This window comes from Populus nigra, chromosome 1, assembly GCF_951802175.1.
Source record: "Populus nigra chromosome 1, ddPopNigr1.1, whole genome shotgun sequence".
Classification (NCBI taxonomy): Eukaryota; Viridiplantae; Streptophyta; class Magnoliopsida; order Malpighiales; family Salicaceae; genus Populus; species Populus nigra.
The window spans coordinates 27,157,471-27,180,486 of record NC_084852.1 but is presented as its reverse complement, the minus strand read 5'-3'; the positions used below and the strand labels follow the sequence as shown (position 1 = coordinate 27,180,486).

Sequence of the window (23,016 nt, the reverse complement as noted above, 5' to 3'; positions counted from 1 at the left end):
AATTGACATATATCCAAACTTATGTGTGTTGTACTACCTTGAAAATACAGATTTAACCGAGTATAGAACATGTGGGTATGCTCGTTATAAACTTAAAATTGGTAGGGGAAGGATTATTGTTACACATAGAAAACTTATATACTTCTCATAATGTTTTTTTGAATAGATTGAAAATGTTATTCATGTCTCCAAATATTATTAAGCACATGACATAACATCATTCATATGATGGAGTTGATGGATTCATAATACATCCTTTCGATGGCAAAGCCTAAAAATATTTTAATAAGGTGCATCCTCATTTTTCAATGGAATCAAGAAATACACATTCTAGGTTACGTATAGACGGACTTAATCTATTTGGGTCATTTGTTGCTCGTTATTCTTGTTGGTCAGTGATACTTACTGTTTACAACTTTCCACCGAGGATGTGTATAAGGTTGGAGTTCATGTTTTTATCCACAGCCATACCCAATCCTAATAGTCTGGGTCAGTATATAGATGTTTATCTTCGACCAATGAATGATAAGTTGAAGCAGTTACGATCATCTAGGACTTTGACTTATGATGTCTCGAGGAAACATAATTTTTAGATAAAGACAACTTTGATATGGACTCTCAATGATTTTCCTGTGTGTAAAATGGTTTCTAGTTGGAGCACGCATGAAAAATTAGCATGTTCATGCTATATGAAAAATAACAAGACCTTTACCTTTACAAATAATAGTAAAATGTCTTTTTTTTATTGCCACTAATGGTTATTATCATTGGATCACAAGTAAAGAAAGAATAAAATGACTTCTTTATTAGTAGAGTTGAAGAGAATGTTCCACTATTGGTACCGTCGGGTGAAGAATTGTATAATGTAATATCATAGTACGATGATATTGTGTTTGATTTTCAATCTGATAAGCAAAAGTTTTCTGATTTTGGTGTAACTCATGATTGGGTAAAACAAAGTATTTTCTAGGAACTTTCTTATTGAAAAACTAATATCTTCCGCCATAATCTTGATGTCATTCATATTGAAAAAACGTGTTTGAAAACATCCTTATCATGGTTATAGACATGAAAAGGAAGGCAAAGGTCAGCATAAAAGATAGAATAGATCCGGATTTGTGGTTGGAGGCAAGATCGTCCGATAGAACCGATAAAAATTGAGTTTACGATATCTCAAACACTATGGTTGAGGAGTTGGGGACGACCTAAAGTGTTTTAACCGTTTGATGCTCACAATTGATTCCGAGCACTCAATCTCTGAAGTTTCAAGTCATTTTAAACCAACAAGGTAAAACTTATACAACCTATCTTGCTACCAAAATAGAACAACTTAGTGTTGAGATGACCATACTCTGATGATTGTACATGGATTTAAAATCATACATGGGTGGTACATGTGCTCCTTCTTATTGCCCCCGGTCCCGACGAAGACCCACCTCCTCCTTCTCCTTCAGCTCCTTTATTCTAGATGAATTGTATTTAAATTGATAAATTTTTAAATCTGTAATAAATATTTGATTTTTATTTTCTTTTAACTTTTTCTACTATGTTTATTACATATTTTTTCAAAAAAATATTTAAAAACTTATTGACAGGCTTACCAACAGAATAAGTCCATTAATATATTCTAAAGAGCTAGAAAAGAATTACTAGAAATGTCACTAACATTATTTAATCACTAACAAAATTCATTCATCGGTAGTTTAGACATAAATCACTGATGAAATTACAAATGAACTTTTTGTCGGTGATATATTATATTCACCGATGGAAATCTCAACAGAATGATGTCGATAATTTTTTTGTTTGACGTGTTTTTCCCTCTATAAATCTATCGATGATTATATTACCGACTGAATGACCGACATAATAGAAATCATCAATTATAAGTTTTCTAATGAATAATAACCGTTTGTGATCCCGTCGGTAATAATTGTGCTGACGGAATTAGTGTCTAACTACCGACATAATATTCCATATGTAAATTGCAAAATTTTGGTAGTGAATTTTTATATATTTATTGAATATCTTTAATACTTCAATGTTTAATTATTTTTTATACCCCTAATAATTAATCTATGTAATCCGAAGCAACCTTTCAGTAGCAAAGTTTGATGATAGTTTTACAATTTATTTAAGAATTTATAAATTATAAATTTGATGTAATGTATAGCATGAATATAAAACTGGAATTCACAAACCCTAAGGTTATGAGTTATGACCCTAAACTATAGAGAATTGGGTTGAGAAAACTATGATATTTTTCGAGAAGTATGTAATTAAATAATTTAATGAAAAAAACAACAATCAACTATTTATATAGAGGTAAAAACCGACCTAACCAAAAGAGTTCAAAGTTGAGTAGGAAAAATAATTAAAATCCAAAAATCAACTAAAAAAATAATTAAAACAACAAAAAAACAATATTTTCTGAGCTTAATTTAAAGTATTTCAAAACATGGTTGGTTGCCCTCACATGCAGAATTTTCTAATTAAATTTTAGCTTGATTCAATAGCTGAGAAATATTCAAGTACCCGAATTATTGTGAAGTAAAGAAAAACAAAACAATGAGACCATGAAAGTAAATATTCTCGTATTTATCGCTACTACACTGTTCATTTTATAGTTCCTACTGCTTTTTTACTTATAATATACGTAAAAAGGGTTAGTCAAAGTGATTAATTTGAATGAAACTTGACTTCGTAGTTGTTATCAATAATAATGGTATGTAGAATTATAATTGTTTTTGTAATATTATACATACAAAATACTTGAGATTCCTCTCGAGTATTTCTCTATCCATCTTATCCATAAACGCTTTCGGAACACGCTATATATATATATAAAAAAAAAAAGTCTACAATTTGAAGCAACAAGAAATTGACATTACGAGAACAAAGAGAGTATTACAGCCATGCAGGCACGTGTGGAAGAAGAAAGGAAAAAAAAAGGGCCTGAAGTTGTGTGGGTAACGCGGGGTGTGAAGAGGTAAAACAATGGCCAGAAGCAAGTCCGCGTAGATGGATTAGCCTTCGGAGGCAAAATAGATTTGATTTTTCACGCATCATTGATTTCCTCTTCGAAATAAATGTGTTGGGTCTCCTCGACATCTCGTCAAGACTTGGTCTTGACAGTGACCGGAGTCTAGAGCCCAGAGTTACGAGTGCCCTGGCTGCCCTCCCTTTTTTGTCTTGTTCTTCGAAAAGGTACACGGTCACAATTCCTTCGCTGTTCTATTTGGTTTTTAAAGCTATAATTTTTTTTTTAAAAAAAAAAATTTAAATTTTATTTTATTTTTTTTATTTTTAAATTATTTTAATACTAATATAAAAATATTTTTTAAAAAATTAAAAAAAATTATTTTAATATATTTCTAAGTAAAAAATAACTCCAACCACATTCCTTTATAATAATCGGTGAAAATTTTAAAAAATTTATAGTTTTTTTTTTAATTTTAAAATATCAAAATAGACAATGGTAAAAATTGTTTGAATTGTTTTAAAAATATTAGATTGATGCGAAGAATATATTCTTTGAAATTTTATGTAATAAAATGTAATTTTCATGGTATAAGAGTTATGCCAATGATGTCGTCTTTAATATTAAACTAAAAAAAATTATTTTGTGATGGAAAAAAAATATATTTGTATTTTAGTTTTCTAATGTGCAGAGGAATATATTTGTTTTTGTTTTTTTAAATTTATTTTTGAAGATCTTCTATTTTTTATTTTAAATTATTTTGATGTATTGATATTAACATAAATTTTAAAAATAAAAATATATTATTTTAAATAAATTTTATAGTAAAAAATATTTTAGAAAATAAATATTATAGCTAAGAGTCTGTTTTGTATACTATAAATCAGAAAGTGAGTAATGAATGTAAAATATAAAAATAAATATTTTTTGAAAAAAAAAGAAAAGTAATTCCCTTTTCTTTTATTGGCATGTCTCTCTCAGCTCGTCCCTTTCACTCGACTCCCTTCTGCACGGAGCTGTTCTTTGTCAGTTTTCGGTGGAGGGAGATGGACTCTTTCCGCTCTTCAATATTTCTCTGTCTCCTTACTTGTACGTAATCATATCGCCATCAATTCTAAGCATCTCTTCATTTCTTTCCAAGATTATTTATTATATATAATCCAATTATTTTTTTAATCGTTAAACAAAATAAAGTATAGCTAATGTATTTTTTTTAAAAAAAATATATGTAGAAATTAAGTTGATATGATATGATTGACTTAGCAAGTTTGAAGACTTAGCAAGTTTGAAGACAACTCGAATAATTAAAAAAATATATATATAATTTGACTAAAAATATTTCAATACAACATTTGAAAATAATATTGAGATAAAATAATTATTAAAATCAATTACTAGTCAATCCAATATTATTAATCAATCTAATATTAAAGAAAAAAATTAAAAATAATAATTAAAAAAACAGAAAAAAACTCAAATTAACTTGAATTAACCTGTCAAACACTGCAATCAAGTCAACTCGCAAAACCCTCGACCTGAGTTATGAGATTTGAAAACCTCATAAAAAACAGATTGAAATAAATTACAAAACTCAATTTCCAATAAATTCAATATTAAAGATGAAATTAAAAAAAATTAAAATAGAAATTAAAAAGAAAAAAAAGTACTGTTCATTAAAATCAATTACAAAAAAATAAAAAAAACCTAAACCATTCGAGTTAATCTGCAAAACTCTCAACTCGAGTCATAAATCTTGAATAATTTTAAAAAAATCAAAATAATTTTTTTAAAAAATTATTGGTAGAGAGGAGTAGTAATTCCTCTTCTTTATTAGTTTTTATTAAATAAATAAATAAATAAATAAATAATAGTGCCCGTAGAAGGTGTATTGAAAAAGAAAAGGGGCCAACGGTACAAGGTACAGCCCCTCCTCCCCAAGGCCACAGCCGAAGCCATGCATACATGTAAATGTAAGATACCATCCGTATAAGAAGCAATGCATCATGGCTAGCGTCATCATGATAGAGATTAATGTATTTTTTATTTTTAAAATCAATGCATTAAAATAATATAAAAAAATTAATTTAAAATTAAAAAGCACGGAGAAACCACACCACGGGCATTAATAGGCCTTTTGGGTCCGGGTGCCCATGACAAAGGACGGAGAGGTACAGGAGAGAAAAGTGCATGCTGACTTGTTCAAAAGAAATTTTGTTGGAAAAGAAACGTTATTTTATACAGCTGTATAATCATCACAGGATAAAAATTAATCTTTTCCTTGCAACCGCGTAGAAGTTTCCACAGTCTGCATTTTTTCTCTCGCATTTCACTCGGCAAATCCATCGTCTTTCCTCTTTCCCCTTCAACAAGGTCATTATATAAGTACATGATGCATGCTTATACAGCTCAGGCTGACAAGGGAACAAGACACAAGAACAAGAACAAGAATGGAGGAACTCCCTCTAGGTTACCGCTTCTACCCAACAGAAGAAGAGCTGATCTCCTTCTACCTGCATAATAAGCTGGGAGGGGGGAGGCAAGAAAGTCTACAACGTGTTATTCCAGACATCAGCATTTACGACATCGAACCATGGGAACTTCCAAGTAAAAAACCGCACTTAAATTTGTTCTATTTTGTTTTACTAATGATAAACTAGGTAGAAGAATGCTAAAATGCTCGCGGTAGAAGTTGAGTGGTGACTTTAATTAGTTTGTCTCTTGCACTATGTTGCAGAGCTTTCAGGAGAACTATGTCAGGGAGACACCGAGCAGTGGTTCTTCTTTACACCCAGGCAAGAGAGAGAAGCTAGGGGAGGGAGACCTAACCGGACTACAGCATCCGGGTACTGGAAGGCCACAGGCTCTCCTGGTTATGTTTACTCGTCGGACAATCGTGTGATTGGATTGAAGAAAACCATGGTGTTCTATACGGGAAAAGCTCCAAGAGGAAGAAAAACCAAATGGAAGATGAATGAGTACAGAGCCATTGAAGTTCATGAATCTTCTAGTAATGCTACTCCAAAGGTGTGCATGCATGTATATGATCTTTTAGTTTTTTGAATTAAAAAGATGTACCTGTCATGCAACATGCAACCGTTTTCAAATAATTACTAACCACCATTTGGATGTCCTCCGATTCCTGAATGTAGTTGAGGCATGAATTCAGCTTGTGTCGAGTCTATGTGGTATCAGGAAGCTTTCGTGCATTTGATAGGCGGCCACTAGAAGCTGTGACAAGAGAGACGCAGCTTCTTGGAGATGCAGCTACAGCATCTGCTCAGGGCCCTGATCCAACTGTGGATATGACAAGCTCACCTGAAACGTCATGCTCAGTGGAAGATCATGTTGATCACCCAGGGACTGCAGCAAGTGCCAACTGGGGCTCAGTAGATGGTCTAGAACCACCTGCATGGGAATGGCCAGGACAACTGGATTGGCCCTGAGAAAAAGCAAACGTAGATTTGTAGCCCAGTCCCACAAGACTAGGTAGTTGTCCTAAGATAGAATATGCATGCATGGCCTTACCTTACCTTCAAATGTAGTAAATTCTTTTTTCTTCATGTAGCATGAGGAGAGATAAAAAATAAATAAGAAAAGGGAAAATATTCAGGATATGTGAAATAGGAGACTTTGTATTCAGTATGAAAACTAAGTTAGGCATATTAACCAAGAGAATTACCAAGTGTAGGAGAAGATGTCATTCACAGGCTCTAATCAGTAACCTGTTTCAGATTCAAATTAGAATGAAAGCGTCATCATCAGTTTGAAGATGTCATTATCTTATTTTCCTCCAATAAATCCCAGCATTTTTAAATTCAAAAGCATAACTTGGAGGCTCGGAATCAAGGAAACTACAGGAGGAGGAAATAAAATGTAAAATATGATAACAGTTGCCAAGGAGTTCGACGAGAAAAAAGAAACAAAAAGAAAAGGAATGCCATATATACATAGGTGAGCACTTGAAAATTTTAGAAAAGGAGAAGCAAGAAGCCAAGGCATTGGCAACTGGACTAGACATCCGATGTCTTCAACAGAATCAAGAACAAGCACAAATAGTTTGAACTTATATAATGATTACTGCACGTGGACCAGTACTAAGACATTTTTTTGATACCATCAAGTATGATCTTGTGTATATACTGAGACGGCATCCATTTTTGTCCTTCGTAGGGAATTGAAAACACAAAGTAGATGCCATTCCTGCCTTAAGCACACCAAAACACATAAGCAGGTTCACAGTTGAAGTTCAACAAAACGAAGGTTTGCAAAATTCTCTGCCTTCAGGGCAGGCATGGTTGAAGTTGAAGATTCTCGAGTCTCTTGCATAAAATTAATCAAGTATCATAGAGACCATCTGCGACATCTCCATTGTTTGGTGTTATCTATGATAAAATGCTTGTAAATAAGCATAACAATTACCAAGTATGAAATAGATATCACCCAGTCAATGGCATAGAGTTGATGTGGGAGAAATGACTTCCTACCACAGATTGCACTCGAATGAGATTCCATGTCAGTTACTGATGTGTTTTCTGTCAGGAAAGTAACCCACCCTCTCCATGATTGAACTCTTTTTAGTTGGCAGCCATTCCAGATTGATGTTCGGTGACCTGCATTTTGGCATCTCCGAACTCCACCGTGTGCACTTTTTTGGTGCACCATGCTATGCAGCAGAGCAGCAATCTTCCATCCATATTACTTTATTCCAATATGCTTAGTGCACTCAATGGCGCACATGATTAAGCCACTCAAGCTTATGCTATGCTTGCAACGTGCCTATGCATCTCATGCTAAGCATATGACAGAAACTCGATGCACCCAACTGAAATGACATGTTTTCTTAGCATATCACCATTACCAAACACCATACCTTATCTCCAAGGAAACAAGTATCACATTATGTAAGACTTCAAAAATTCCTGGAAACATTTCAGCTTGTTGAAAGCCTCCTATAAGCACACTCACATTCAATCAACCTTTTGTAACAACAATGCCATCGTATGAATTCTTAACTCAAACAAATGATCATTTGGAACTAAAGTTCAATTTCTGCACTTTCTTTCCCAACTGTACCACTTCTACAAGGTATCTGAGCTGAGCACAATCCGATACTGACACCTTCTTACCAGATCATTGCATGTGTTAAATTAACACTAAATCTAACTATTTCGGATATTTTTTATTTTTAGATCAGAGCACAAAGAAGAATACTATCAACTTCTTCCTGAATACTATCTGCACCTCCTAACTTGGTTTACAACAAATCATGTGTATTTCACCACCAGAATAACACCATTTGGCGCCACATTTTGCTAATATTTTGCATTAAATCATTAAAGGTACCATTAATCATTTTTCTATCAAGACTGCGGAGATACATGGAGAGATTATAATGCAACAGATGGTATCATCTCACAGTAGACTTGCTATGATCTGGTAGTTGATCTTTAACAGTTTGATAAAAGCAGAAAAATAGGTGAAGGCAGTTCCTTTTCTAGGACATTTGATCACACTCCCTTAATAAATAAACACACTGGCAGAAATTAGAAGTAAACCTAATGGAAAAGCCGAACATTGGACATTTGACAGGGCATCCACAAATTCCTACGCTGCGTTCCATTCATGTCCATGAAGGGAGCTCAATGATACAATCATGCAACACAAATCCTAGTACCAGGAACACTCTTAGCAATTTTATGGGTTACTTCATATTGTTTATTGACCAAGTATGCTAGACATTCTTCTCCCAATCAACCACATATTTAGAAGATTCGTGCAATTGTTTTTTCTCTAAATGGAAATCTCTCCGCTATTGATCAATGGTCCAAATCAATATTCTCAAGGACAAAAGGAAACACAATGAACAAGCCTAAGAAGCACTCAAATGGGAGACTTAATTACAATGAGAACTGTACCATATTAAAGGTAATTAATCCCCAAATGAGAACTGTATGGCATAACAGCCAAGACCATAACTTTCCTTAAATTACCATATATCATCATTCCAGAAATCACAAGCAAGGATTAGCATCAGCACCCAAATCAACACTGTTCGACTAGTGAGCCAAACATCAAACGTTAAAAGAAAAATAACCTTCACCAATTAAAAACTCAGCTTTTAATAATTAAAACTCAAAAAAAAGTATGGATTTGATGTCAACCTGATTAAAAATTCTACTTTCCATAAATAAAACTCACAACCAGATTGTTGATTTTATGTCAACCCACTTTTCCCGTTGCTGACTTTTGTGCACACAACATTTCCATTGACAGGAACTGAAAACATCAATCCCCAACAGCTTCCTGACCCCTTTCCAAGTCATTACAAAATCCAATAAAATACAATAACTGCCTTTTTCTTTCTATCCTATCAAGAAATAATTGAAATTTCCAATCTTTCCTTTGAATTTTCCCTACTTTTGGGTTGCAGAAAAGAAAGAAAGAAAGAAAGAAAAGCACTCTGTGTCAACTTCGCTTCAACAAAAGTAGCCAGCCATTTTCCTTCCTCCAAAATGCGAGAAGGAAACAGAAAATCAAACCAGAAAGCCAGCAAAAATTCACAGACACAAGAACAATCATGTACTGTAACGAACCTACTTATTATGTCTGGAAACGCTTCAATGTGATAAAACAAGCAGCAACAAAAAAAGACCCTCTGAGATTGAATTAGTATAACAGCAGATATTGAATCAAAACCATAATATTTCAATCTTTCTTTATTCCCAGCAAGAGGGGATACAGGAGGTTCAAGAAGGCATTGACAAATCACGATAAACATGAACAAGGGGAGACATATATACCTCAAGATTTCTTGCCACTTCGTTAGCAGAAACAAGAAAGTCCAACCAAACCAACCACGAGTGAGAGCCAGAGAGGATTGAGAAAGGCATGGAACGAGAAGAAGAGGTACCCTATTCGCGGTTGACCATTCAGTATGAAGCGGGCTTGGTCGCTCCAGGCTGTTGGGTTTTGTCTTGCCATCTGAAGACAGATCGGTCAATGTCATGCACAGTAAAGAGATGGAAGAGTCAAACCCAGTCAAAAGCTATTCTTTGTTCGTGCTCTGCCTTTTCCACCGTTGCCCATGTTTGTAACTGTCTGGAGACGTAGGAGGAGGGAAAGAAAAATTAAATAATTTTATATAAATTTTGGTCATTCATGAATAAATTAGTTAATTTAAGTTTGATTTTGATTATGAAATTTTGATTAATATATGCAATTAAAAACTCTTGAAAAAAATATTTAATTGCAATATTTTGGTATAAGATTTTGTATTTTTTTTCTCAATTTCTTTTTCTTTTTCTTTTTGTAATCTTGTCTTTTTCACAAACTGTGCACCTCTTCTTCCCTTTTTTTTTTTTTTTTTATTTTGGAATATCAATATGAAATATGAATAGTCCTCATCGAGGGTAAAAACAGCATGCTCGAAAAGTCATGACAAGAGACCTTTTATGATAGACATGGCTAACCTTTGGCCTGTAAGGCTGGAAAAGTGGAAAGTGGAAACCTTTCCTCACCTTTTTTTCGCATGCGTGTGTGTTGAAGTATAATTATAATTATTTTTTAAAATATTTTTTATATTAAAATAATATTTTTTATTTTTAAAAAATTATTTTTAATATCAGCGTATTAAAATGATTCAAAACACATAAAAAAAATTAATTTTTAAAAAATACGGTTTAACTTTCTTAAGAAAAGGGCTTTCGTTGTTTTTTAAAAAAGTGTTTGAGAATGTATTTAGATTGTTTTTTTTTAATTATGAAATTTTTAAAATTTTAAATTAATTATTTTTATATTTTTAGATTTTTTTGATATGATAATATGCCAATGTCAAAATAAAAATAAAAAAATATTATTTAATACATTTTAAAACAAAAAACACTTTGAAAAACAACTTTTACTGTACTGTCAAACAAGCATCCAATATATATTTGGTATTGTAGTAGCTTTTACACAATATATATTTTAAAGTTTTTATGGTTGCAGTTTGAAAAAAAATATTTTATAAAAAAATATTTTTAAGTTATTGCTAATTGAATTAAATTATATATTTGATTAAAAGTACTTTTCAAATTTATTATTAAATAAAAAATAATTTAAAAGAATTTAGTTAAAACTTACCTGGAAAGTGCTATTATAACTAAAAAGTACATGGTATTTTCATTACTTCAAATTATATAAAAGTTATTATTAATACATTATAAATATAGCAAAACAATATTAAAGTCCTAGTTAAAAAAAATACTAATAATAAATGTATCAATTGCAAAGTTAGTCCAAGTAATGTAAGTATTATTATTATTATTATTATTTATACATGTCCTAACTATAAACTACACGTTACTGTGCAAATGTGCTATCCTTTTCCAATTTGGCACCTTCAAGATCAGGAAACTTCATGGTGACTCGAGGCTTGAAAAGAAATCAATGGAGGATAAACTGTTTCTTACTCTCTCTTTTTTCAATATATTGCAGAACATGTACTTCATACAATAAGCTATTCAAGAACAAGAGACGCAACAGGATTTCTAGACCAATTTTGCTTTCTGATTTTCACCACTTTCTTTTATTCTTCAACATCAGATTGTTTGTTTTTCATTTCCTTTTTCCTTCTAGAAATCCAACGATCCATGAAGGCGCAGTATCGACATCTTCATTTTTCATGAGGTCTTTTACAAGCTCTGCTGGAGTCACTTCCATTTCCATTATCAATACTTCAACCTTTACAAAATCAGAGCGCTTGTGTGTTTTGTAACCAAGAAGTTGGTTAGATCCATGGAAAACTTACCCAGATCTCATTGATCGTTTTTGACAAGAAGCAAATATCTTCTTAATATGCAGATCTCCTTGGCAGCTGCATGCGAGGTTTAACTCTAATGGAAAACAATACAACCTCTAGGGGAGATGAGTCATTTCTCATATGCTTTAGTGATTTAAGGGAGATGAGGGTATTTTTGTTAAATGGATTAATGAGTTTATAACGGTAAATAAGAAAGAGATTTCTCATGAATGAAAAGCTACAATTTTTTTCTTTTCTAAATACAAAGAAAACATAGTTCAAAACACATTTTTTATGGGGGGATTACCAAACCACACATCAGAAATTAATCGAATGGTTTTTAGTATTGTGGTTGAGCAAAACACATCACTAGTCACACCACCAAACAGATATTTAATTTTAATTATAAATGTTATGAGTTTAGAGTATTAAACCGTGTGGATTAATCTAAACTTTTTTTCTTTTTAAATAGTATTAGAATAGTTGGAATGATAAAAAAATAAAAATCAATAAATTTTGACCTATTTTTTTATCCTAGATCACAAGTTAATTTAAGTTTTTTATTGAGTCAGGTTGGGTCTATTTTTTAATTTATTTAATCTTCAATCTGGATTAATCTAGGTCTCGGATCGTCCAACTAAGTTGGTTCGATTAAGGATTTTTTATCCAGAAAATAAATTACCAGATCATTATTTATTTTATTCACACATGTCTTAATGCTTCTTTATGTTTTATGTATATTTCTGAAGTGAAACACATGGATAACTTGTGTTATTTTAAAGTGGAATTAATGACCAAGGTTGGGGTTTAATTATGATGATCCGATGGGTGGTTGGTCGACAAGGAATCCAATGGTGGATATAGCTCTAAAAAATTGATCCCGATATGGCTAGAAGAGGATATACATCTAACACATCTAAAGTGGTCTTTAAACCTTTTTTTTAATAAGCCTATGTTAAGATATAGATGAGTGAAATTAGGGTGTTTATGCGTATTTTTTGGATAAAAATAAAAGGGAAGGAATAAGATAAATTAAAGTTAAAATGAGAAATGAAAATAAAATAAAATTGACTAGAGACCCGAACAAATAGGATATATTTAAACAAAAAATAAAGTAAATTAAATTAAAAATACCCAAAAAAAATTATTTCTTAATATTCATATTTGAAACTAACTATTTTTTCATATTTAAAACTCGTAGTTGAATAGAAATATTTTTTAAACAAATAGGGAAATAAGCTAATTTAATATATATAAAAAATTATGATGTAATTGGTAGATTTGTTTATAAAAAAAAATGTTGTTTTTGGCTTATTTACAGATGCTAAAGTGGAGTAAAACGAGGGGAGCAAGGCGTACTAAACAAAGCAAAGAGGAACGACAACATCTACCTTTCTTGGATATCTTTTGTAAAATTCATCATAATCATATTTGTGGATCGGGTAATTTTGGATTATGATAGAGGAAAATGAATGATCTGTTGGTACATCAGGGCAACTAAAAGGCATGAATCATATAGATTGGTAGGAACTAGAAACAAGGGTTGTGGCAACTATTAGGATTTATATAGATGATAACATAATGTATCATGTCATGGATGAGGAATCATTGGTGTCAATTTAGGCAAAACTAGAAAGATAGTATATGTTTAGGTCATTGTCAAACAAACCTTATCTTAAACAAAAACTAATTGGTCTTAAGATGTCAGAGGGCATACATTTGAATCAACATATCAATGTGTTCAATCATATCATTAGTGATTTGAAGCAAATTTATGTGAATTTCGAGGATAAAGACAAGGTATTGATGTTACTGAATTCCCTATCTACTTCTACATATAAAATTTTGGTTACAACTCTGATGTGAGGGAAAGAAACTCTCTTATTAGAACAGATCACAAGTTTCCTATTAAGCTTTAATCTAAGAAAGAATGGTGGTCATAAAAACTTGCAAGGCAAAGGGTTGGTGGTAAGGAGTAATTAGAAGCATGGGAGAAACAAGTCCTGGAACGAATCAATGAACAACAAAGTTGGTCCAAATCCAGGAAGAGAAAGGACAAAAAATGTTATAAGTGTTGAAAAATAAGGCCCATAAAACAAGAATGTCTAAAGAAAAAAAAGATACAAAGAACAAAGAAAGGTCATTAAAGTTCACGAATATAGTGGAAGAAAACCCAGAAAATGGTGACAGAGACATGCTTTCTATTCCAACCAATTTAGATCATCTTATAAATTTTTTGATATTTGATTCAACATGTTCTTATCACACAAAACCCAGTAAAGATTGGTTAGACAACTACAAGTTAATCAATTCTGGTTTTGTTCTAATGGGTAACAATAATCCATATAAATTTGTTTGAATAAGAATATCAAAATTAAAATGTTTGGTGGTATTGTTAAAACTTTATGTAATGTTAGACATATACTAGATTTGAGGAAGAATCTGATTTTATTGGGCATTTTAGACCATAAAAGGTTCAGTTTCAAGTTTGAAGGTGAAGTACTAAAGGTGAGTAAAAGTGTTATGAAAGTGATGAAAGGAAATAGATTGTTACGAAGTATTTATAAACTATTAGGTACCAAAGTTATAGGTGGAGCTGAAGTCGTATAATCTAAGTTAAATAACACAGTATTATGGCACATGCAATTAGGCCATATGAGTGAGCGTAAAATGATAAAGCTTCATAAGAAGAATCTATTGAAGGGTTTCAAAACATGCGAACTTGATTTTTATAGGTATTATGTTCTTAAAAAATAGAATAAGGTGTAGTTTACGACAACCACACACAAGAAAAGAGAGATTCTTGATTATATTCATACAGATGTTTGGGGTTCAATAAAGGCAGCATCACGTAAAGGATATATGAATTTCATGATTTTTATTTATGACTATTCATGAAAGGTTTGAGTGCACTTCATGCGAAATAATTTAAAAAAGTTTGATAAGTTCAAGGTATGGAAAAGAAAAGTAAAAAACCAGACAATAAAGAAAACCAAATGACTCAGGTCAGAAAATGACACTAAATACACAGACTAGAAGTTTATGGAGTTGAATGAGTAGCAGGGGATCAAAAAGGCACTTCATAGTATATAAGACACCACAACAGAATGGTGTAGCGGAAAGGATGAACATAATATAGATGAAAATGTAAAGTGTCTTAGGCTGAATGTAGGGCTTGCTAAGAACTTTTAGGTAGAAGTAATGAATAAAGCATGTTTTTTTATTAACAAATCACCTAGAATAACATTAAATGGAAAAGTAGCATAATAGGTATAGATAGACAATCTATTAGACTACTCTGATTTGAGAGTGTTTGGATGTCCAACCTATATGCATATATCTAATGATGAGAGGTCAAAGCTTGATGTGAAGTCTAGATAATATATCTTTTTTGGGGTATAAAAAAGGGTTAAAAGGTTTCAAATTATAAGATTTGAAGGCAAACAAGGTGGTTATCAATAGCGATGTAGTTTTTTATAAATAAAAAAAGGCATGTTGCAGCATACTCAAGAAGAAAAGAAAAATATGGTAGAAAATTGCAGCAACAATGCCTATGAGGTACATACAGAGCTAAATACTCATATTAAGAAAGAAACCATTGACAATTCAGGGAGTTATAGTTCAGAAGATCAGCAACATGACAATATAGCTCTAGGTAGGCCTAAACACATTATCAGGCCACCCATCAGGTATATTTTTAAAGATATGGTCTTTTATACACTTGTTATTAGTAATGGAGATTCTACTACTTTTCAAGAGGCATTACATAATGAAGATAAAAGTAAATATATGGGTATATGGGTTCTATAGAGGAAGAAAATGAATATATAAGAACTAGATATGAGAGTTAACTGAACTTATAGAAGAAAAGAGGGTGATAGGGTGCAAATAGGTATATAAGAAGAAACAAGCAATATAATAAAATAAAAGTGAGAAGTTCAAGTCTCATCTAGTAGTAAAGAGTTACTCACAAAAGAAAAAGGGTTGACTAAGATGAGATATTTTTCCCTATAGTTAGATATACTTCCATCAGGGTAATGTTAAGTTTTGTAGCACATTTTGATATATAGTTAAAGTAGATGGATGTTAAAAAATCTTTTCTCCATGGTGATTTGAAGGGGAAAATTTACATAGCACAACCAGAAGAATTTAGTCAACATAGACAAGAACACTTGGTTTGTAAATTAAGGAAATCATTTTATAAACTAAAATAATTTTTGAGATAGTGGTACAGGCAACTTCACTCTTACATAATTAAGATTGGATACAAAAGATGTGAGATCAATAAGTTGAAGACTTTGTTGAGTAGAGAATTTAACATGAAAGATTTTGGTACTGCTAAGAAGATTCTTGTAATGGATATTCATAAAGATAGAGCTACCTGGAGATTATAGTTATCTCAGCATAACTATGTTGAAAAAGTGTTGGAAAGGTTCGACATGGATAATGCAAAACCATTTAATATACCTTTAGTGAATCATTTCAGATTATCTATTGCATAATGCCCATAGAAAGATGATGAAGTGAAACACATGTCAAAGGTCCTTGATGCCAGTATAATAGGGTTTTTAATGTATGTTATAGTCTGTACAAAACCATATTCAGCACACTCAGTCACTGTGGTGAGCAAGTTTCTATTAAATCCAAGATGACAACATTGAGATGCATTTAAGTGGATCTTCAAATACTTGAAGGGTAATACAAACTATGATACCATGTTTAGTAAATAATAGGGTAATCTTTTAATTATGGGATATGTAGATGGAGACTATACAGAGGACTTGGATGATAGGAGGTCTACCATATATTATGTATTTACTTTGATTGGAGGACCTATTTATTAGAAGTCTATGGTTCAGTCTCTAATTGCATTATCTACTACTGAATTAGAATATATGGTAGTGGTTGAGGCTGCTAATGAAGTCTTGTGGTGTACAAGTTTGGTCAAAGAGCTGGGCATTCAGTAAGGTAAAATGTAGTTGCATTATGATAGACAAAGTGTCATTTACTTGGCAAAGAATCATGTATATTATGCAAGGACCAAGTACATAGATGTAAGGCTTCATAGGATCATGGAATTGGTTTCTTCTAGTGAATTATTGCTTGAAAAAGTTTGGGGTGTAAGGGCAATGCCGATAAAGGGGTATCATGAAAAAATTATTAATGCTCCTTAAACGAATAGGATTTCTTGGACGGTTAGGGTCTACTTTAAATACATATCATGTAATCTTATTTTGATATAGTGAAAATAAAGGCCCGTCGCTCTTATGGATATAGGCACGTTGTCAAACCATGTTAAATCTTATGTTCTTTTTAATTTCTCTTCTATTGCAATATTTATTGATAATTGCTATAGGTTTTTCATAACAAAAATCTAAAAAACCAAGAAAATAGAAGTTTCTTAAAGCACTTAATTTTTATTTATGAAAAGTTATTAAAATTAAAAATTAAAAAACCTTATTAACAACGAATAGGAAAATCATTCCATTTGAATAGAAAAAACTAAGGAAGTTTAATATTTCTAAATTGAAAAATAAAAATAAAATAAAATTTTTAAATTAAAAAAGAACTCTTGTACCATATAACCCAAAAAGAATTGAAAATGACATATATGTAGCCAAATGCACGGTGATTGATGAAAATAATTCTAGTAAAATAGTAAGAAAGACAAACTAAAAAACACTACATAATTTCCCGCTTTTCAATTCAATATTCCCTACTGTATATAATTATTTTAAAAAAATCATTTTGTGCGTTCAAAGTTTTTCCAGAGTCTTGTTTTCTTTTTTTATCCTTGTTTATAATCTCTAATAAAGAACAAAAACTAAGAACTTGACATATGTCATAAAAAAATCAATTTCAATTTTGATTTTAGGTTTGAATCATCCAAATTTACGAGCATAACTTGCCTATAAAAATATCCAATTTATTGCCCAGAGCTGTGTATGATTTGTCCAATTACTAGTTCATCATTCTCATTTAACCCAGATTTAAAATAAAATAAAATAAAAATAATATTTCCATAATTAAAATCGATCCTAGAACTTAGATGGTGTTTGTTTTTGTGATAGCATCGTACTTTTGAAAAAAAAATATTTTTTTTGCTTCAAATTAATTTTTTTAGTGTTTTTAGATCATTTTGGTTTATTGATGTAAAATAAATAAATAAAATATTATTTTGATGCATTTCCAAGCAAAAAACACTTTAAAAAGCAACTACCACCACAACATCAAACATTATCAACGGGTTGATTTTGGAAACCCATGACCCAAAGCTTGGCTTGGACTAGGTTTCAAGTTGAACTAGAAAAGGCATTGATATAGTAAAACTCAGTAATAAATAACCTAAATGCTAAAAAAAACCCTCAAATCATAGCCATTACATGTCACAAATGCTTATATGTGAAATCAATTTGACCTCCATGACTCGCACTACGACACGAGTCAGGAAAAAAAATCTTAGCATTAAAAAATCATCAAGAGACCACAAACTTGTTTTAAAAAAAGCAAGAAAAAGTAGGGATTTGGCTCATAAACCTAGCTGGATCGAATAAGAATATCTTATCTCATTACATAAGATGCATTGAACAAAGAAACAAAAAGGAGTGATCATGGTTTAAAAAAAGTTAATTAAAAAGAAAAAAGACAACAAAAATGCATTTCAATCTAACTAAGGGCATCACAAAGAAAATAAAAAAAATAAAAGGGGAATAAATGACCCAAGCAAAGCTGAGTTTACTTGTCGGAATCCAGCATATGCATGAGACCATGATAATTTTTAAAGAAACATGAAAAAAGATAAAATGCAAAGTATTGAAGGATAAAAAATACCAATATCACTTGAATCAATCTTTCAAACTCGCCACCTCGATCATGAACCCAATGCAGCTCTATTAGCGACAATCACGACTCTCAATTCACAACCAACCCAACATCAAATAATGAAATTAAAAAAAAAAAAATTTGACAAAAGTTCCTAAAAAAATTAGTAATATAAAAATGAGGACCAAATGCTAAACAAAAAGATCATGGTGAAAAAGATATTGATTGATTCAATAGTGAAATTAAAAAAGAAGAAGAAAAAGAAAACATTTTACAAAACAAATCAAGTAAAAAAATCTAAAATCAAAAGAAAAATGATCAAATCTAAAACCAAAACAAATAAGAGAAAAAAATAACATTTCAATGTTAGAGAATGAAAATGAAAAAAACTCAATTTGATAACCCCCCTCCCCCTCTCTAAAAAAATAATATGAAAAAATAAGGATTAAATGCTAAACAAAAAATGAATGGAGGTAAATAACATTCGTTGATTTAAAGATGAAATTGAAAAAAATAAAGCATTTCAAAAGAGAACACTAAACAAAAACCCAAAATCAAAAGAAAATGGATTAAATCCGAAATCAAAACAAAACAAAAGGAAAAATAACATTCTTAAATTTGATATAAATAGGGAAATAACATTTATTGATTCAAGGGTAAAATTAAAAAAAAACAAATATTTCACAAAAACATCAAAACAAAAATCTAAAATCAAAAGAATAAGAACCAAACCTAAAACTATGATAAAATAAAAGGAAATATAACATTTCAATCAAGGGTGAAATTAAAAAGAAATTTAAAATTTACAAAAAAAATTAAAAAAAATCATACAATAAAAAAAAAAGACCAAATCAAATATCAAAACAAGATAAGAGAAAAACATGAAGTTTTTGAACGGACACCATGCTTTACAAGTCAAACACAGATAAAAATAAATAAATAAAATGTTATCGGAGCACCACTACACACGCCACCTTATTTGGAAGAAGGCGTTGTGATCTTTCTAACGCCGCCACAAATGAGAAATTTCCACCACCTAAACCCTCCGCGCATACAGCTTAAAGTGTGCGGAGTGGCTTAACACGCTAGTGCGTGAACAAAACGCGCCAACAAACTTTCTTCTTTAAATATTATTTTTTAAAACAAAAATTAAATTGTTTTTATCTTGATCCCATAACTACAAAATAACCACATTGAAAAGATAAATAAGCTCTTAAATCCTAGTTTAAAGTTTTTGGATTGAAAGGGTGATAGGTAAATTTACGGTTGATTTTCAAATCAAAAACCGAATCCACCCCTGTCTTGACCCAATACTTACAAAAATATATTTGTTTCAAGATGCAAAAAAGTAAATTTACTTCTTTTTTAAAGAGAAAGATAAAACTGCCCTAATATTATATGTAGGATTTTTTGTATTTCAAGGGCATCTTCGTCATTACAACGTACAATAAAAAAAGAGAAAGACATCTTAGACCTTAATCAAAATGATAATGATTGTTTGGTCCTTATGGAATTATAATTCTACCCTTAAAGGTTGTGTAAATGAGTTTTTTTAAACAGGGCAAAATAATATTTGCGTTATTCTTATCCACAATGCACTGAGTTTATGTGCACAATGATTTCTCCATCTCTTTTTTTTTTAATGGGTACTTTATGGTGCTTTAAAAGACATGAAATATATGTTTTTACTAGGCATAGGCCCGTGCTATGCTGTAGATCTAAATTTTTTTCCTTGCAAAAACTAATGTTCACGGATCATAAGCACGTTTAAAAAAATTAAGAGAAATCAAGTTTAATAAGTTGGTTTAATTTCAATTAGATGATAAAAGAATAAGCATCAATAGCAAACAAACAAATCCTTTAAAAAAAAGACAAAACAATGGGAAAAAAATTCATTGAGGCATAAAATCGGATAAAAAAAGGTTTGAGTCAACTCCAGGTAGTGCAATAGACATGTAATCTAGGTTATAAGAGGCGAGCCAGCCAGTGGTAACCCATAAAACTCATGGACCACGTCATAAAATCGAGATAACTCGATAGAAAAAAAATTAAAGAAAACAATAGCGTTAATTCTCTTTTTTAAAGAAAAAAGCTAATGTTGAATGATTAAATAAAAAATCTAAAAAAAAATGTCGACCAACACCAACTTTTCAAACTCATGACCCGGTCATTAAACCAAAAGCATCATATGTAGAAAAATGGTGAACCATAATCCCTAGCAAATTGAACACTAAAAAATAAAATAGGGAAAATAAATTAACAACGCAAAATGATCTAAAATAAAAAAATTATAATTAAAAGAATGAGGGTGAAAATTAAAATAAAATAATTTAGAGGGCAATTAAAAGTTTTTAAGGAGGGTTAACTTTAAAATAAAAATAATTCCAACAAAAAAAGAGAGAATAAAATAATGAACACCAAATTAAACAACAACAACAACAACAAACCATAAACGTGGATTGAATAATTAAATTAAAAAACTAATAAATTTTTTATAATAGGGATAAGTGAAAAAAAAATATAAATTAAAAGAATAGAGATCAAATTAAAACAAAATAAAGAATACATGACAAATTATAATTGAAGGACAAAATTAAAATGAAATTAAACTTCTATAACAGGAACAATGACAAAACTAAGAAATTAAAAGAAAAAAGACACAAGTTTTTTATTGGAGAGTTAAATTTAAAAGAAAAATAACTCCAACAAAAAGAAAAATAATAAAAGAATGAGAACCAAACTAAAAATAATAACACAACACAAACTTGGATTGAAGGGTAAAATTGAAAACTAATAAAACTTTTATAAAGGGACAAAGGAAAAAAATAAGAAATAAAAAAATAAGGACCAAATTTAAAATATATATATATATATATATATAAAATTGAATTGAATGTCTAAATTGAAAGAAAAAAAACCTTTACAAAAGAACCAGGGACAAAAATTAAAAATTAAAAGAAAAAGGACCGAAGTAGAAATATAAAAAAAACAAGAAGATCAATTTGCAATCTAGGACGGGAGAGAAAAGAAGGGGGGAAAGGTTAACAACAACGAATCATCCTCTCTCTGATGATACGCGTTACACCATAAGAGAAAAAACATGGTGGTGCATCCAAAGAGACGGCGGAAAAGTAAGTTCCACCATTGGACGACACCGATCAAAATGTGCAAGTGCCGCCAACAAACCAACAACTTTTTAAAATATAATATTAATTAATTTTTGTAAATTACTATAATACCCTAACAACAATAAACAACAAAAAATATCAACTTGAAAAGTAAAAATTAACCCTGGACAGAAGAGTTTTTATTTTTAACTTTAAGAATATTTAAGTAATCTCATTGTTCATCCAAAATTAAAAAATCAAAACTACCCTTATACGCAAAACAGTATTTTTTTTCCTCTAAAGATATTTTAGTATTTTTATTTTTTATTTTAAAACAAAAGGACACTATCACCTTATTAGCCAAGACAAATGTTATATGATTTAGGAGAAAAATAGTCATAGTCCATGGTTTAAAACTACATTTACTTCTAGCATATTTGTTATGTTACTATATTAATTTTGGTTTGTATGCAAAATTAAAAGAGGCATATTATACAAAAACTTCATTAAAATAATTCTACACATTTTGCCTGCCCTCACTTTCTCTTCAAAACGGAGAAATTGATTTTAGGGGGCTCTCGGGAAAATTTTCATGATTTCTTCTTCCCTCTCCCCTCATTTTCTTTCTTTTGTCCCAAACAATGGAAGTAAGTAACTTTCTACCCTTATATATCTCCATTCCTCTCACCTTCCGCTCTCCTAAAACACACTGTAAACAATTTTTAACAAGTGTTCCAAGAACATTTGTTAACTGGGTTGATATACCAAAATACTCAAGTACTCGTCCCATCTTCAATCTATTTCATTGATATTAATATATTGTTCATGTTGTGTTAGTCGTTTTCATCATATATTTGACTGCGTTGATGCAAAGACAACATCCTTAATAATTTTGATCTGTTGAGTTTGTTTTACTTGCAACCACTTTGTTTGTCAGCAGGATAAGGTTGGTGCGTTAGCCCTCATCGTTTTCCTGTGAAAAGTTTAGTTAAGAAACGATCAAAGGTCGCTTTCATGATCACTGATAAAAAGATCATCATCTCGATTCAAAGGATCAGCACAAGCAGGATGTAGGGATTATTTAAATGCCAGAATCTTTGGTTGGTTGGACCGATAGCTAGAGAGATGCACAGTCTTATCCAAATTGCAAGTTGAAGAATATTATAATATAAGACTGTTCTTCCGCAACCAGGACGAAGTGGGTCATCTGTAGAATTTCAAAAGAGAACATTTGGACTGAGATTCTTGAGGAAAATTAAAGAATTGCAAGTGATCAGGTCAAGAAATTAATTGGATAATCTCAGAGGTTGAATAAACAGCTTCTTTCC

General features: G+C 30.9%; 1 protein-coding gene and 1 long non-coding RNA gene across 2 annotated transcripts; one reads left to right on the top strand and one right to left on the bottom strand.

The window, feature by feature from the left end:
• Nucleotides 1–5,076: 5,076 nt before the first annotated feature.
• LOC133695025 (uncharacterized) lies at nt 5,077–10,275 on the bottom strand. The gene is made up of 2 exons (XR_009842349.1): nt 9,781–10,275; nt 5,077–6,702 (listed from the first exon to the last, which is right to left on the bottom strand). It is a non-coding gene; the product is annotated as an uncharacterized LOC133695025 (long non-coding RNA).
• Nucleotides 5,359–6,750, top strand: LOC133695018 (NAC domain-containing protein 90-like). The gene is made up of 3 exons (XM_062116754.1): nt 5,359–5,584; nt 5,715–6,004; nt 6,130–6,750. The coding sequence occupies exons 1-3, from the start codon at nt 5,374–5,376 to the stop codon at nt 6,421–6,423; spliced, it is 795 nt and encodes a 264-aa protein (XP_061972738.1). The 5' UTR covers nt 5,359–5,373; the 3' UTR covers nt 6,424–6,750.
• Nucleotides 10,276–23,016: the final 12,741 nt, after the last annotated feature.

What these genes read in the sequence shown, in the direction of transcription:
- LOC133695018 (XM_062116754.1), top strand. Translation starts at nt 5,374, where the DNA reads ATGCTTATACAGCTCAGGCTGACAAGGGAACAAGACACAAGAACAAGA. An exon ending in CGAACCATGGGAACTTCCAA is followed by an intron (nt 5,585 to 5,714) that starts GTAAAAAACCGC and finishes ACTATGTTGCAG; the next exon opens with AGCTTTCAGGAGAACTATGT. An exon ending in CTAGTAATGCTACTCCAAAG is followed by an intron (nt 6,005 to 6,129) that starts GTGTGCATGCAT and finishes TCCTGAATGTAG; the next exon opens with TTGAGGCATGAATTCAGCTT.